The sequence below is a fragment of the Ixodes scapularis genome, unplaced genomic scaffold (assembly GCF_016920785.2).
Source record: "Ixodes scapularis isolate PalLabHiFi unplaced genomic scaffold, ASM1692078v2 PGA_scaffold9__187_contigs__length_104089568, whole genome shotgun sequence".
Lineage (NCBI taxonomy): Eukaryota > Metazoa > Arthropoda > Arachnida > Ixodida > Ixodidae > Ixodes > Ixodes scapularis.
In genome coordinates this window covers 85201825-85218670 of record NW_024609884.1, presented here as the reverse complement: position 1 = coordinate 85218670, position 16846 = coordinate 85201825, and the positions used below count along the sequence as shown (strand labels likewise).

At 43.4% G+C, this 16846-nt stretch overlaps 1 protein-coding gene across 1 annotated transcript in view; it reads right to left on the bottom strand.

The window, feature by feature from the left end:
- Positions 1-16846, bottom strand: part of LOC8023865 (protein Skeletor, isoforms B/C) — a gene marked incomplete in the record, with an annotated part of 137386 nt that overhangs the window by 9734 nt on the left and 110806 nt on the right. Inside the window, 5 exon segments of the mRNA XM_042287326.1 lie at positions 1709-1878; positions 6831-6891; positions 7434-7633; positions 9392-9583; positions 15087-15206. Coding sequence (XP_042143260.1) covers positions 1709-1878; positions 6831-6891; positions 7434-7633; positions 9392-9583; positions 15087-15206 — 743 coding nt within the window.

The window sequence follows — 16846 nt, the reverse complement described above, 5'->3', positions numbered from 1 at the left end:
GTCTTCAACAAACGCAGCAATAAACTTTACCGACGTTTCTATTGTACACCATATTTGGGGAGGAAAATAAACCTCGAAAGAACAGGCCCGAATTCGAAGAAAAATATACCCCGAAAACGCGGAACCCTATATTCATGAAGTGCGATAGTGTTTCCAAAGGTAGCATCATATCGACAGTATCCAATAAAACGAACACCTCAAGCATTTCAAACTACTGCGCAGTAAAGGTGCACCCTTAGAAATGATGCTGACATTGCCCAGAAGGTGGCGTGGCGTGCTTAATGTGACTAGAGTAACTGTATGTTCCGCTTATCGAGCAGATTATCGCAACGGTCTTAAATTTTGACCTTCAAGTATTGCGGGAAGCGACCGTCGCTCTTGCAGGAGACGCGGCGTGCGCCACGACATGGAGCGGCCATTCAGCGCACATTGGTCGCCGTGCGTCTCCCGGGCCCACCGGAAGCACGCGCGCACTACGTCGTCGTCGTTGATGCGTCGTCTGTTTGTGTAGGGCCGCTTTGAAACTGCACTCGGATTATAAAATTAACACAATTAAGCATATCTAGGTGTTAAACACCCAAGATTCGAAGGCACAAGAAGCTTCCTGCTCGTCATACTTTGGTGCAAGATCTACATTTCGCGAACGCAGAGCGACAAATACTGGACAACCTTTACTTTTCGCGAATCGGTCACAGGGGACATAATCGCGGCCACTAAATTTTTCGAATTCCAGACACGTGCATTGAAACTCTCAAGGATCGAAATTTTCGCGTGCCCTTAAATTTCGCGAAAATTAAGGGCTCGCGAACATTTAGGGTTTTTTCAGTATGTTTCTCCCCAAACCCGGTGCTCCTCAAGGCCACTTCCCCTTAAGCGCTTTGGGCATATTTGGCGCATCTGACCACTTCTCGACTATGAGAAACTGGCGGCAAAAGGAAAAGAAAGGTGATACTCTGGCTCAGCCATTTAGTTAGTTCAAATCGGATGGGCAGCATACGAAAAATGGTGGCGCCCTGAGCGGTTTGCACCACTGAGGAGCAGCGAGCAGTTATTATATTTGTGTGGTTGGAGGGCTTGAAACATATTGGGGAGTTCATAGAATAATGCTGCAACAGTATGGAGATGCCTGCATCAGAGAGAGAGAGAGAGAGAGAGAAAGAGAGAAGAGTGTACAACTGGGTCAACGCGTTTAAAAAAGGGCAACCAACAATCCGTTATCAGAAACCCTCTGACCGTGCTGGAACGATCGGAGTGTTGTTGATTACTGATCACGGGTTGATGTTCGCTCATTTTTACACGCTTCGACCCACTCGTGCGGGCTCTTCTCTCTCTAATGCAGGCATCTCCATACTACTGTAGCATCCTTCTCTGAACTTTGTGAGGTTTCACGCCCTTCAACCAGAAAACTCTGATGACTCCTCGCTGCTCGTCAACAGTGCAAACAGTCAAGAGTGCCGTCATGTTGTACATGCTGTCCTTCCCGATAATTAAGCCCGTCATGCCACCTGTTGGGGAATATCAACATCTTCTTTAAGAATGTATCCTTCTTGCGTGGGAGTTCAAGTTTCTTTCATAGACTCCTGCCAGTTTGATTATACTTTTTAAACACCCTCGTATACTGTTTGACGAGTTTTATTCTTGTTTTGTGTTTTATTTGTGCGCATAAAAGAGAAACGAGCATTCAGCGAAGAGAAACGAGACCACTAACCTGGTAGTAAACAATGTCCGGGGTCTTTTCATCGGGCGTCCAAGTAAACATCCCTGACTTCACGTTGGGCTCACATTTCAATTCCAGCGTTTTCTTGAACTCCTCAAACGTTTTGACGTTGTTGCTTTGATCAATGGACTTGTGCTCCCATTCGCAGTAACGCCCGACAGCTGAAAGAAAGAAGTGGATAATTAGGGAGATTTTTCTGGACGACCTCGCAATAATTATGCAGTTCAGTGGATGGTGCACCTTGGGAACAAAACAAATTTATATAGAAAGAAGCAACGACATAGACACAGAAAAAAAAAAGCCAGATGTTTGAAAATACCATGATGTCCGGGGTTACTGCTTTTTTAAACAATCATTTTTAATTGTAATAGTTCTGTATTATTGTATTTCAAACGTATGTAACAATGGAACTAATATCAGTGACTGAAAAGATGCATGATGAGTTAAGGTCCTAAGAAAGAGGAAGTTTAAGCCGTGAGATTAGGTGCTGCGAAAAACAAAGAAATGACTTCATTGCAAGAATTATTATTTTTTCGTCGATCTGCCAGATATCCTTTTTAAAATTTTATTATTCTAAGTTGAAGGAAGGCAGAGGATATGCCAAACACAAATAACTCGTGTGAATACGTCGTCTGCCCTCAACTCGTGATATTTATTCAGCACGCTCTACTTATACTTTCAAAGTGTTTTGTACATTAGGAACAGGCAAATAACAGCTCTTTGGATACTTTATTGTGCATTTTGGCAACACTGTCGAAAACCAGAGAGGAGCATAGTCCTCCACGCTCCTCAGGACTATAGTTGAGAGTGGCCACTGATCAGATGATCGCAGCGACCGGACACGCTCGCCTCATGGTCGGCAGCGTTGGAAACGTTCGGCGCGCTTGCCTGGTTTAGAGTGCCGCGTTATTTTGTCATAATATAATCCTGACTATGACGGACACAGGTACTGCATCACTTGTCCTGCTCTCAAGCTTGTCGTACGGCAAATGCCGTACGACCAGATAAATATTTTTTCCCGAATTACAAGAAATTGCGTTACTTATTTTCCCCCTAAAGTGGTCATGACTCGTCATAAAAGTAGTATTCGTACACTTGTTCTCGAACCGGTTTTTCGACACGTAAATTCCATAGGTCACAATGAAGTTTCTTATTTTAGTCTTATTATACTTCAAGGTGGCTTTAAAGCAAACATAGATCGAAAAAATAAGAAATCCCAGTTTATTTGTCAATGTAATATCCCAGAACCGAGGGTCTTAGCCTCGATTTCCTAGTTAAACTAAAGGTTTATCAAGGTATGTTATATATCTTATAGTTCGTACTATTGCCAAATCTATCCATGATCCACTTTGTGAATGTATATATTTTTGTGTAGATACTTTGAATGTCATTTGCACTATGTTTTGTTTCGCCACCTGCCGAGCCAGGTACACAAGGCCGTGAGCCATAAGCCGGCTCGTTATTATATTTTCTAAAACTTGTGAGTTCTAAAAAGAGCTATTCTATTCTACTTTTACAAGAACGTTACAACCTATTTTTATAATTAATTTATCTTTTAATCAATGCTCCAATTTTTTTTTCTCGCTTGGTTCTTTAATATGACACGAGCGAACTTTTGAATGTTTGGCATATTAATTATGCCTTGGTAGAATGTACTCTTGACTTTACGCCAACTACATGTGCCGAAACTGGTTTTGCAAAATAAATGCGTTATTCTTTGAATTTAACTTTGCAATAGAATTTACTACCTCTTTAATCGTCTTGTATCTGACCAGTAAGCAATATTTATTCGGTACTCTGGTCACTTTGTAAGCACTTTCATTGAAACTTTCTACGACGTTTTTACGTACTGAAACAAAACGAAGATCCCTAGTTTTTAACGAACCAAAGAAAGATCTACCATGCCTGAAGCGTTTTTTTTTTAATTTCTTTTTGCGCTTTTGTCTCCACGATATACCACTCAAAGGCTAAAGGTTTTTTGTGTGTGTTCATGTTACTCGCAGGTGCTTGTCTTTTTATGCAGGTCTAGATCAAGCCTTTTCTGTATGTATCATGAGCCATTATGGCCGCTTCGAGTGTTTGAAAGGATTCAAGATCGATGTCTAGTTGTGCACTCATCCTCAGTCTCGGGCACCACGACGACAATAGATAAAAAAATATGTAGAAGAACAATTAGCTTAGAATGTATATTGCGTTATATACAGAATGTTTAATTTGATTTCGAACAGATTATTTTTTAAATGGGTGAGAGTGAAACGAGGGCCGTCTTTCCCATGTATTTTCAATATAACCTCGTTACAACCGATTTGAGGCCCTAATCTTCACGGCGCTACGGGACCAAGGGACCGGGACATGGACGTCTGCTACGATTGGTCAGCGGTGCGGAGCTGGCCAATCGCAGCCAGGCGACGATGCCCCGGTCTCTTGGGCCCGCTTGGTCCCGTCGTGGAGATTAGAGCCCCTAGTTACAACAGACATTCGGTTATAACATACCGGTTTGTGAAGTTTGGCTGGTCTTCCTATCTATGCCATGATCTGACTTCGCTTATTACAGCTTCTGTTATAGCCTACATTTGGATAAAATGGACCATACTAGTGAGTCTGTAAGTAGCTCGCAATTCCATTACAGCGAACTCTTTGACGACAGTCATCACATTTAGAACATTACACGGCTTTGGTTCATTTGCGGTGGCATCCATTTTGCGTGCTGCTGCCATCGCGCTCGGGCGCTCGGCGCCTCGGACTCACGTACGACCTAGTGTGCCTAGGTTTCAGAGTGCTTCCAACTACTCAACTGGGGCACGTGTTTTGTGCGCCGCACAAAACGGCCGACCCCGATCGATGATGAAAGAGTTGGTCGTTTGCAAGCGTCTACGCCTTTCCACCCGTTTCAATCCACTCCCCATGAGAACGTATCGCGGGCGCACTTCCGACCAATTTGGCGAAAGGCGTCCGACAAATGCTGTTCAGGCTTTGAGGTGCTACCTCTCTTAAATCTAGGCCCTCCAGTATCACCCAAAAGCGCACCACAGTGACGATCATCATCATCATTGCGCGCAGGGCGCGCCTTCTAGCTAAGGTTGCGCAAAGCTGTTTCTATAGCATGCAGTGCCGTAAATTCGGCGGCGCCATCTCTCAGACTCGCGTATTTTCTGATTTCCTAACTCGCCGATCTGGTCTGCGTGTATCGAACGTGGGCCGATTCAAAGGTTGATCCTGTAATGACGAAATTCTACGAGCGGTATGGCTGGCACGGCTGGCGCCACTCCAGCGACGGCAAAGCGGAAGCAAATCTACTTAAAGGGTAAGAGAGATTGACTTCCACATTATTTTTTTTTTAATTCAGCGAAGGAGCAGGGGAAAAAAGACGGGTGTCGCAGGGGCTTTCGGACTCTCGAAACAAAAGTCAATATCGGCATAAAGAACAAAGAAACCATCACCGCCAAGGAAGTGACAGGTGATCATGCGACCGAAAAGGTGCCGACTCCGCGAGGCATACCATTCCCAAACGTCGAAGAGGCCCCGCTAATCTGGCTACGGGACTCCCGTCACCGAGACATCCCAGTAAATCATTTTCTTTTACCGAAAACGTAAACTATGCGGAGAGCAAGGCGTCTGCTTCTTGCCGAGGAGTTGTGGTGACATCAGAGCGACGCCGAGCTCTGGTTAGTTTTGATTGAAACGATAGTGAAAGGACCTGAATGCTAGATGCCATAAGGTCTACACTCCATTTTTTTTTTCATTCAGCCAATAAGAGCTTGGCGTTCTGACATCATCGCCACCCCTGTGCAGGAAGCAGACGGAGTTGCCTTCCGAATAGCTATTTTCTAATAGCCATTCCCATTTCGCTTGTCTCTCTGTTTAGAACAGACTCCAGTCATAAACCACGACGAACCCCGTAGTAACATTACCTGTGTTCTGCGTACTTCTACAGCAGATCAAAATCTTCATCATTATCAGGGTCTGTTAAAAGGAACTTATATTATCAGGTTCGGTGGACATTAAATGGATGGGATTATCGTCAGGGTAAGTTAACTAATTCACTATAACCCACGAATTAACTTTCCATTTATTGTTTTTTTTGGGGTCATGTTGCAGTTGTATTATTGACGGCTAGTGCTATTCCGGGCCAAATAAAAAATAAAAAGAAACAGATTGCAGAAAGGTAATGGTTATTCATATATGAATCGATCAATTTTCGAGTTTATTCCTCCGATTCAAAACTTGCGCTCAAGAAAAGCGCCGCAAGCCCTGCCCACAATAACGTTTGGAAGAGTAACGTAGTCGTCTCAATCATGCCGTCACTGTCTCCGCAGCGTCTCTTTGGTGGGGGCGCCGACAATACAAGTGACGACGCTATTCTGGGCAGGGCTAGCGGCGCTCGTCTTGCGCGAAAATTTTAACGTGAAACGTCCTTTGGCTAGGTGCTCAGCATTTTGTGAATACTTATATGCCTGGTCGCAAAGCTCGATGCTGATTAGATAAGAAAGGGGGGGGGGGGGGGGGTCACGTGACCATAGGGGTAGGCGAGGAGGCGCTCGACCACCTGTGCGCACTGTGGGAGAGGAGCTCGAGAGTATGGAAGGCTCCGGAAGATCGCCAGGTTTCTGAGCCCTGCATACGTGAAACTTAGAGTATTGCTAAGCGTCTGTGATACTAAAAAGTTTCACTATTCAACACTATTGCCTAGCAACTTGCCATGCATTGTTTTTTAATCGGGCAAATAAATGCAAAAATTGATCGATTATTTTCTAAAAAAAACATTACCTTTTTGAAGATTCTTTATATTGGTCTGGCCCCCCATAGTACTTGCCATTAATACTGCAGTTTCAACATAACCCATTAAAACCAATAACTGAAAAGTTATTTAACAGATCTTAGTTAATTAGTCAACTTGTCATGACGATTATCCCCTCGTCTAATGTCCACCGTGCCTGATAAATATACGGCGAAGCGGCACTCGTCTTTCACCTCCTTAAAAAATCTGTACGAATTAAAATTAAGCGCTTTGTAAAATGCGACATCACCGCGGTATGCTGGAAAAACACCTGGCACGTATACAAGCTATTTTGCCAGCAGATACAGACAACATTACATGATGTCGAACACTAACCGTTCGAGACGTCGGGCTTTCCGTCGGGACCCATTGTAACTCCAGCAAGTAGCAGATGACCCTGAAATAAAATTCGGAAAAATCTAAATTGTGATTTAAGGGGTCGGGAGGGTCTAAGCTGATTTAACTTGCCATCTTGAAGACAGCGAACCATTCGAACATGTTTAATTTTTATGAAAAAACAGTTAGGGCGCAGGCGAGCTGGTGTAAGTTTACCGTTTTTTACCACTTCAGACTGGGTGGAAGAAACACGACGACGTCTCAAACACAGCTAACAACTTTATTCAGTTCTCCCTCCTTTTATACATCCTGACCCAACACCGCCACCAAAAAACATTTCAAACAATGGCACCAATGGGACACGCCTTAACTTCGCAGCCACAAAGTTCTAAAAAAAAAAAAAATTACGAACCACTTTGAGTTATCAAACGGTAAACACACAACAAAACATCGGCCGAAGGGGACATTCTCGACCTCGCAGCTACTCTTAACTTTACAACAAACGAACAAGCGAACCGTGGGTCAAGGAGCGCAAACTCTGCTGTCAGTGGTTGTTTCGGCACGCTGAGGTCTTTAAAAATCGTTCCTCGAGCGGCCACTTACCGGTTTCCCAAGCGCCTCTGCGTCTTCCTTGGATCCTCCTCCCTTCCTGCTGTCCGTGATGTAAAACGGATGGTACCGCGCTGAGTTGGAGTCGTCATGGCCGCCCTCAGCTATGAAGGTGTACGTCTTTCCTCTCTCCACATGCAAAACCGGTATGAGCTCGTCGTTGATCCACCAGACGATTCCCCAACCTGGAGTGCCTACAGCGATAGAAGCGTCCGTTAGAAGAGGGATCTTTGAACCGGGCTGCCAGAAGCACAGCCCAAGTTCCTTCGAGACTCGGTCATTTGGAAGTGTTTTGAGCAGGAAGGCAAAACTCTTTCCTCTTTTTTTTTGCGTTTTTTAAAGGAAATGTTTTTGGGCTTTAGTCAAAGGGGAGTGGCCTAAGGATCCTTATGGTACAGGCATGGGGAAATGAGCATAGGGTTCAAGTCAGGAGGTTCAATAGGAAAAATTTAGGCCTTGGATATCTTGCCGGCTGCCAAGGGGAAAGAGAAGAAAGGGGAAGTCGGAAGCAAAAGGTCGGGGTCGGCACTGAGGCAAATAATTTTTCTATTTCGACCTTAGGCTTAGTTTAAGGCAGGGGTCAACAACCTTCTGCAGCGGCGGGCCGAGTAACCATAAAGACGACAAGGAGCGGGCCGGTCGATAAGTCGCGAACTGTGTGTGTGTGTGTGTGTGTGCGTGGGGGGGGGGGCAGAGAGGAAAGGGCAAAAAGGAAGTGAAGACGTTGCCTAGGTATGGGAAAAGAATGCCGGACAATGCCATTTGGAAGTCCTCCTTGTTCCTGACTAACCTCATTTGAAGTCAGAACTGCCGTGGGGTCATTGAGTTTGTGTGAGGAAGCGGCAAGTGTGTGTGTGTGTGGGGAGAGGAGGGGGGGGGCCCTTTTTTGCCTTTTTTGGTGCCGTACCGAGGGCCGCGTGGTACACTACCAACTCCTGGTCTAAAGTGAACTGATCAGTTCATCCATGCATCGCTGTAAGCCAAACACCCTCTTACTTGACCTGCGTAATCTTAGAAGTTTCAGAAACTAAACTATAGAAAAACACAAGTTAAAACTAGAAAGATGCAAGATTGGGGGGGGGGGGGGGGGGGGGGGGGGGCTTGGACTATTGAGTTACCTAATACCCCGGTCAGACGGGCTAATTTAGTTCCCTTCAACGGAGTGCACTTTGCCTTTAGTGTCATTTGTGTAGTGTGCCACACGGCCTCTTCCTGAAGAACCCCCAGCTTCAAGCGAGTTTGCTTCTTGTTCTTTGTCTTTTTCTTTATCTTGCCTTGTGGTGATTGATCCGAATAATCCAATTGCGTAAATATTGTCAATTAACGTAACGTTGTCTTGTAACGTGTTTTTATTAAAAAAATAGGATAGTACTCAGAAATTTAAACCTTTCACATTATAGGGGTCTAATATAGTGTTTTACCCATCGTTATTGTCATCATTTCCAAGTGACACTAATTTATCCCGTGTGGCAAGAAAACACTTGAAGTGATATTCGGTGAGCTGAAATTCACTTGTTGGAAGTGCACTGAATTAGCCAGTCCTGACAGGGGTATTAATATATCAATGCTCTCCTCGAATCTGAAATTGTCGATAAAAACTAAAGGCGAGTATATGCAGCGGCTCGTACGTATGCTCGGTATTTCTGCCGTCAACGTTCCACAGAACTATACACAAACAGAACTGCTTGACTGTCAACAGTAACAACATCTATAGTTAACGGTATATTATAATAAAAGAAAAGGCACAGCCAGTGTTCGAGGAATGCATAGCAGTGAACAGACAATGAACGATATGTTTTGGTGTGAGAGTGTATGTGTGTACGGAAGTGCACAGATACGAATGCAGATGCAAAACTGTATTATGCGGTGGACGTCACGGAAACGTCAAAGACGTGATTTCAAGAACAAGTTGGAAGTGCAAAGGTTAGGTTTAGTGAGGAACCCCCACATACCCGTAATCTTGGCATAACCCCTGGATCCTCCTGTGGGACCTATTCGGGCGGTGAAAGTTGTCACGCCTTCTCTCCTCAGAATGTCTCTTCCACCAAACTGAGTTTCGGTTTTGGGCTCTTCACGTGCTTCAGATGACGTCAGTGGTTGGCAGTTTCTTTGAGCCTGCCGGTTCAGCTTCAGTGTTGTCTTGCCTGAGATATCAAAGAAAGCGTGATGGCATGCACATAAGTAAAGCGACCTCTCCTCTAGCTTATCTGGGGCCCTTAGTCCTCTAAAATGGTAGCAAGGTTGTTCACGTGCCTTTAACCCTAATGATAGAATCCCGTTTTGAGGGACAGAGGTAGAACTGTACTTCTCACTATTTTAAAACAGTTGAAGGGTTTACAAGTTAGGGAGAAAGGCGAGTATTAACCCACATGACTTGGCAGAGATTTCCCTGTGCTTAAAGAGACACTGAAATGAAATTTAAAAAAAAAAAGCCTAGATGGGACACGTATATTAAAAAAACAAAATACCACGCAAAATAATATTTTTTTAGCAATATTTACGTCTTTAGACGCAATTTAGGTGCAGAAGGTGGAGATAGCAACCCGCTAAGCCCCGCCCCGTGCTTACACGGTGCTTACATCTCTCACTGGCTGGAGAGATGATTGACGTGTGAAAAGTTGGCTGTAAATCTGCATCTGCGTACCATAATAGTAATTTAAGGGCCTATATATTTGTGTTTGAGAAAAAATAATCAAGATAGCGTCATTATTGTTTTCAAATATATTCTTACATTGCTTCTCCCGATTTGGTTTGGAACGCTAACAAACATGGCTGTCAGCTTCTGCGGAGTGCTAAATAAGCGTAGCTCGTTGAGTTCGTCATTTTTTTATGAATGCATGTCGTCTTGAGTTACGTATGTGTTTGGAGGAAGATGTCCTCAACTGACCTAGTTTGCTGTAAACAACTGTCGCAAGTAAGCGTCTTCGGAAGCGGACTGGCCTAAGCCTAGCGTTCCATATTCACTATTTTGATCGATCAGTCTTGATGTCTTTTTTTGCGCGTGTTGATGCTGAATAAAGATGTTGGTTCCCGTAAAAGGCGGCCCCGCTGCTCTGTGAATTGTGCAACCGTCGTGATTGCAACCATGGTTTCAATGCCGAGAAGATACCTACACAGGTAAGAAATTGTTAGCGATTTGGCTGAAGGAAATCGGCCGTTCGGCTCGCATCAAGATTATCTAGGTATGTTCCCGTCATTTTGCTTCAAAAGGCAAGTATACCTAGCTCTGAAGTTTTGCAGTACACGTGGCCTGCCAAATCGAAAATGTTTATGTCACGTTTTAATTGTGCGTCACGACACTCATCCATCTTTCTCGCGGATGCAATGCAAAAAGAAAAAAGAAAAAAACTGCAAATCTATTTTTTTTTTACCGCATATCGATAGACGCTTGGAGGGAACAGTGATTTGTGCATGATGGAACGCTAGAACGCCGCTTTTATGGTGGCGTCTTGCGAGTGTGGCGAACGTTTTTAGGCGGGGGCGGGGTTACCAGACGGACGAAGGCTCAAACGGACACTGACGCGCAGCTTTCGTGCCCGCGTTTCATACGGACACTGCAGACGACGATAGACGGTGTTGGAATAGCAGACGATGCTGGAGGGTGCCGCTCGTCTGCTCGCACGACTATAAGAAGGCGGTGTCAGACGCCAGGCTAGACGCACAGGATGTTGCGAAAGGGAGATGCAAGTCTTGTTAGCGTGTTCAGTCGAGCAGCCAAGCCAATCAAACAATGTGAAACTCATGCTATCTTCATTCATTATATAAAAAAAAAAAAAAACATTCGATAAAGTCCCACAATGCCGTCTTATCCAGAAACTAAAAACACTCCAAGTAGAAATGTCCGTTATAAACTGGATTGAAAACTTCCTTTTAAACCGAACACATAAAGTTGCTATTTGCGTCTCCAGCTCGACGCTCGCCCTCCCGCGGCGGAAACGGGAAGCGCTTTAGTGAGGGTCCTCCGATTCTCCTGCTCAGCGGGCATGGCGGAACTGCTCGCGATCATGGCTCGCGAAATGTCGTTTCCGAATGCAAACAACACTCTTCACTGTCCCAATGTAGTGCTGCAGCCGGTATGGGATTGTACCTTACTGGAGAGTTTTAGTATTGCGCATAGAAGCAAACGCAAGCGGTGTGCGTTTGCGTTAGGGTTGCGTGCCCCAAGTTGTGCGTGCGCCTCATCGCCATGCGCCATCCAAGACCGCAATTTCGGACTCCGCGCACGCGTAGTGTGGAATGCGCAAAGCTAACGCAAACACACAGGGCTTGAGTTCGCTCGTATACGTAATATTAAAACTTACTACTGTTTCACCGGCTTCCAACGCCAACGAAACGTGCTGCAGTGAGCAGACCTGCAAGCAGGTAGGCGTTCCTTCGAACTGGAAAGGCTGAGATTGGCAAAACGACGGCGAACAAATACAAAAGTAAATAAATGTTATGAAAAAACTAGTAATTAAAAAAAGGCTTTTTTTAACTTTTGGGCATTTGGTCTGAAAGTATATTGGCGGCGACTTTGGACGTTTCGCCAACCGTCAAAAGTCGCGACTTTGATAGCACAATATACTTTACCCACAATTAATGTAATTTTACATGAATTTCTCACATTAGATAGAATGTTTTCATTGATTTTATAATATTTTTATTTCATTTGTAATTAAAATGCCCCAATCGGAACCAGTGATGATAATTGGCACAGTTTTCATTGTCATATTTCTTCGCGCATTTAAAATTAAATCATAAGCAACAAATTATATTAGAGCTTGAAGAATTACTTATTGAAATATGTGAATTTTAATATTATTATTATTAATACAAATCGCGGCAATGTATGCCTCTAATTAACGCCAAGATCACGAGAATACTCTATTTAATTATAATAGTCTTTCCAGAAAGGTATAACTCTGTTTTCTTTTTAGCATATGAAAAACTCTGACATAGTTATCAAGATAGACAAACAGTTAATCGCTGGATGTAATATGAAGTCCTACGCGTCACGTCGGTGCTATAAGAACACACACACACACTTCAGCTATCTGACTCGGATTCCGTCTTGGGTTGTTGCAGTGAGAGCAGCGTTTATTAGTTTATGCGTTTCGTGGACATATTGTAAAAATTGGAATTATTCTCTTAATCTTGTGCTGGGATAATTGCCATTATTTCCCATGACAATTATGTGAGCGAGAAAAAGGCAGCGAGAACGCACAGATATCAGCACAGATGTTTTCAACAACTACGAATATCAGCCTGGATCGAACAGTATGTCACAAAATAAAGTTTTCGCGAAGAACTTTTCTAAGTAAATAATTACGATGTGAGACACATCTTGAGTCACGAAAGAATCCGAAATTAAGACCTCTGTCAAGAAATTAAATCCAAGATAGAGGTAAGTTTCGGTTTCGCTCCAGAATTAAAACGCGCATCCTTCCGTAATTAATACGCTAAACACCGTTCTTGTTTTGAGGTTAAAGAGGTGACCTATGCTCATAAAACATTAGCTTCCTCGTATTACCAGAAATAATCTGTGTCGCTCACTGAAGCCAGCACACTAGACAGGCTCAACAGCGGCACGCATCACCGACCCTCACTAAACCCGCCATCTTGGAAAATGAGTGACGCCACCTATAGTTAGTTGGAGTCGCGAATACACAACATTTGTTCGTCACAGAAACTTCTTAAATCGGGAGTACCGCTGGGAACCGTGCTGGGTCCATTGTTGTTTTTAATTTATATAAATGACCTGCCATATCTTATGAACTTCACTATTAGATTATACGCGGACGACTGTGCGATTTATAGGAGGCTAATGAGTGAAACCGACTGTACCCTTTTGCAAAATGACTTGCCAATTATTCAAGTATGGTGTCAAGAATGGCAAATGGAGATCGATGTTGACAAATCTAAATGTTTTAAGTTCACTACAAACAAAAACAACATTACTCAGGTCGACTACTCACTTTCTACAATATCAACTGAAGCCGGTACATCCTAAAGTATCTTGGCATTAACTTAACCGTAACTTGTCATGGGAGCCTCATATTGACTACATATCTGCGAAAGCAAACAGAAGTTTGGGATTTTTTAAAGCGCCATCTCTATAAGGCCACCTCTATAAGGCCACGCAAGAAACAAAATTCATCGCGTATAATTCTCTCATCCGTCCTCAACTCGAGTATGCATCCATTGTCTGGAACCCCCATCAGTTGTGTTTAGAAGAAAAGGTGGAAGCTGTACTGAACCGGGCTACACGTTTCATTCTCCACAATTATCAACCTACAAGTGTTACCGCAATGGAAAACGCAGTCTGAGTTGTGACATTAAGCAATGCAAGCATGACGCTTTGCATTGCTTAATGTCACAACTCAGACTGCGTTTTTTGGTCTAAACGTATGTTTCGGCATCGTCGTTCGCTGAGCTGCCTCCGTAAGTTGCGGTGATTGGCTCTTCGAGTGTTGTACGAGAAAGTAGACGCACGGGCTACTTTTAAAGTGTTTGCCATTTTTTTAAATTTTAGTGTTTCTTTAAGTTGAACTTAAACCCTAAAACAAATTTATTTATGGCTAGGAACATTTGAGAGACACAGGTGCCTGAAGAACCTATTACAGTACTCCGGGGTATACTCCTGGATTCCTAAGAAGCCAAGTTGAGTCCATGCTCCAAGGTGACCTATGTTGATCATGGGGCAGATATCTGAGCAAAGTTTTGAATCAGCTGGAAACTCTGGACTATATAAAAATGCACGGGTTATAGGTGGGGTTTCTGGTGTTTTCGGTAAATACCGATAAACTCAGATTTTGCGTGTGACACAAAAATTAATACCGAAAAACAACAAATCTGTGATGAAAAAAAAAAAAAAAGTGTCCGAATTTGAAGAAAAATGAATTCCGAAAACGCAGAGCCTATAGTTAGTTATCTTGGCGCCGGCGCCTGGAATTAGAGGACGCGTAAACGTGGGCGCGCCCCTGAAACAATTCAAGGAAAGAATCTAGAGATAAGTGGGCTTTTGGTTTGAACCTCCAATAAGATTGTCGTGAATCAATTTCAAAAGTTAAATTGAATTTAGCGCGCTCGCATTCTCAGGCATGTATGACATCTTCAGTAGTTTTGAATCCCGATTGGGTCATTTCGAATCACGATGTATCTTCTGTTTGATGATGTTGTGGGATATGCAGAGCTTGGCCTTCCGAGTGTGGGCACGAGACATGCTCTGCGTAGTGAGTTTGGTGGATTTCGCGATCTGTGGGAATGACGCTTTTGACGTGTGACCATGAAATCGTTGAACATGTCTCTTTTCACGTAGTGGGAGACCTAGTATGCAGAGGTCCACAAAACCTAGACCGAACTTTTCGGCAACTGTCTTAATAGAACTTTTGTATGAATGTCGCATAAAACGCCACCAACAAAAGACGTGTTGTTTATCTCTTTTTTTCGTCCGTTTGTATTTGGTCAAAATTATTTCCCAGCATTTCACTTTCGTAGCTAATTGAAAGATGGGCCTGCGTCGTTCCTTGCCTTACGTGATTTTCTTTCTTTTATTTATTCGAGATTAATTTTTTTTTAAGAGAACATATCGACACCTACTTGTGCACGTTTAGAAAAGTGAAAATAAAGAGGCTTTAGTGGGATTCCCGAATTCTATGTACAGCTTACTTTTGGTCCAGTACATCGTGTGGTAAAGCACAACACCGGGCGGCTCCTGGGCCAGAGGGCCCTGAGCAGCAATGACCGTCGTTTCTCCAGCCGGGGTAATGGTCTTGTCGAATCGATCGGCTGAAATAAGCGAGACCATTAGTGGCGTCCGCAGGGTTCTGTAGAAACTGGACACCCAGCGCACTAGTGCCAAGCCAAGGCGAGTTAATGAACTCAAAGTAAACTATCGTTACAGTTCGCGGGCGCCGGTACTGATAAAAAAACGCAACTATAATATATATATATTACCCTCAGACGACTTTATTTTATATAACTCGTAATAGTTTTGTTTCGTTTTATTCCATGCATCATAACACAAAACGCCGAGAAGGGCGTCTCGGTGTTGTGAAGGCGTATAAAGGCGTTTTAATTAGCTTTGGATAATGAACTTTCTAATGAGTAATGGTAAAGTCGTCGTGGCTTCAATTTAAAACTTGCTCTTCACTGGCGATTAATAATGAGTCATTTTTTGTAAAACATTATTGCGAGTGCGGCTTTCTGCCACCTTGAAAAAACACCTTGGTTTGAACCCTGTTCGAACGCACCGTCGAGGTTTCGCTATTTGACTGGCTGGATATATTATCCCGAACAGCCAATAGAAAACCGAGAGTCCCGATACGAATTTTAATGGCTGCATCTTTTTGCTAAGATCCAATAGGACACCGAAACCGTGGTGATACGTTCAAAATTTTATGTATATTGAGAAACAGTAAAAACGCTCACGAGCTTCTGTGTCTGAAAGCGACTTATTTAGTCCTTTGGAATGATGTCCTGCCCGACTTGAATTAAACTCATGCCTTTTATTTTTACGAATAAAAATTTTAATAAAAAAAAATAGTAAACTAGAACGCCTTCGCAGGTTCACAGGTTCGTAGGCTATGTCCTTCTTTTGAGTGCGCGGTACTTAGTTTTGCAGCACAAGTCTGTCCCACGTTTTACGAAACCTCCTGTGCTTGCAACTGGTTGGTGTGTTTGTGTTATTACCATTTCTTTTTTTTTTTCTGCTGTGCGATGTATAAGGGTGGGGGGCCTTGTCAGGTAAAGTCTGTTTACCTTTTGCCCACTCACCCGTGACTCAAGAAGTCCAAATAAAGGTTATTATTATTATTATAGACCATTCCAATGATCGGCTTCTGCTTGAGCCATTTTGGTCTGCCTAGCTGGGGAATGCGTTCTGGGCATGCGCAGCAGCTCTCTCTCGTGAAATATCAGACGCGTCCACAGCTTAGAGACTCGGCAGTTTTTGCCGGGTTGATAAGCGCGTAAGAGGTGTGTTTATGGCTAATGGTCCGAACAATAAGCTACGCGACTACACATGTGTTCTGTCTGCAAGGGCTCACTTAGGCTGAAGGGCTCCCGGAAGGGTTCCTATATTATTTAAGCACTACAGAACGCAGGAGACAAAACACATACCATTCAAGCACGAAAATATGCTGAACTGACCGACGAGAGAGATCAATAACAATAGAGTTAACTAGATGGTCGGATAATGTAATCCGCTCCAAAATGTGTAGAATTTTTTAAAGTACATGCATTGTTCGAGCTAAAGGATTTCACGCATATCGCAAGCATCACAATAAAAAAAAAGTTATAATAATAAAGAGAGCAACAAGGTGTTCGTAAAAAAAATTAAAGTTTTCATTACAAAGAACATCCTTTATTCACTAAAATTGAAGTTATCTTTTATTTAAAACAATTTCGATTCTTTTTAGCGAAAGAAA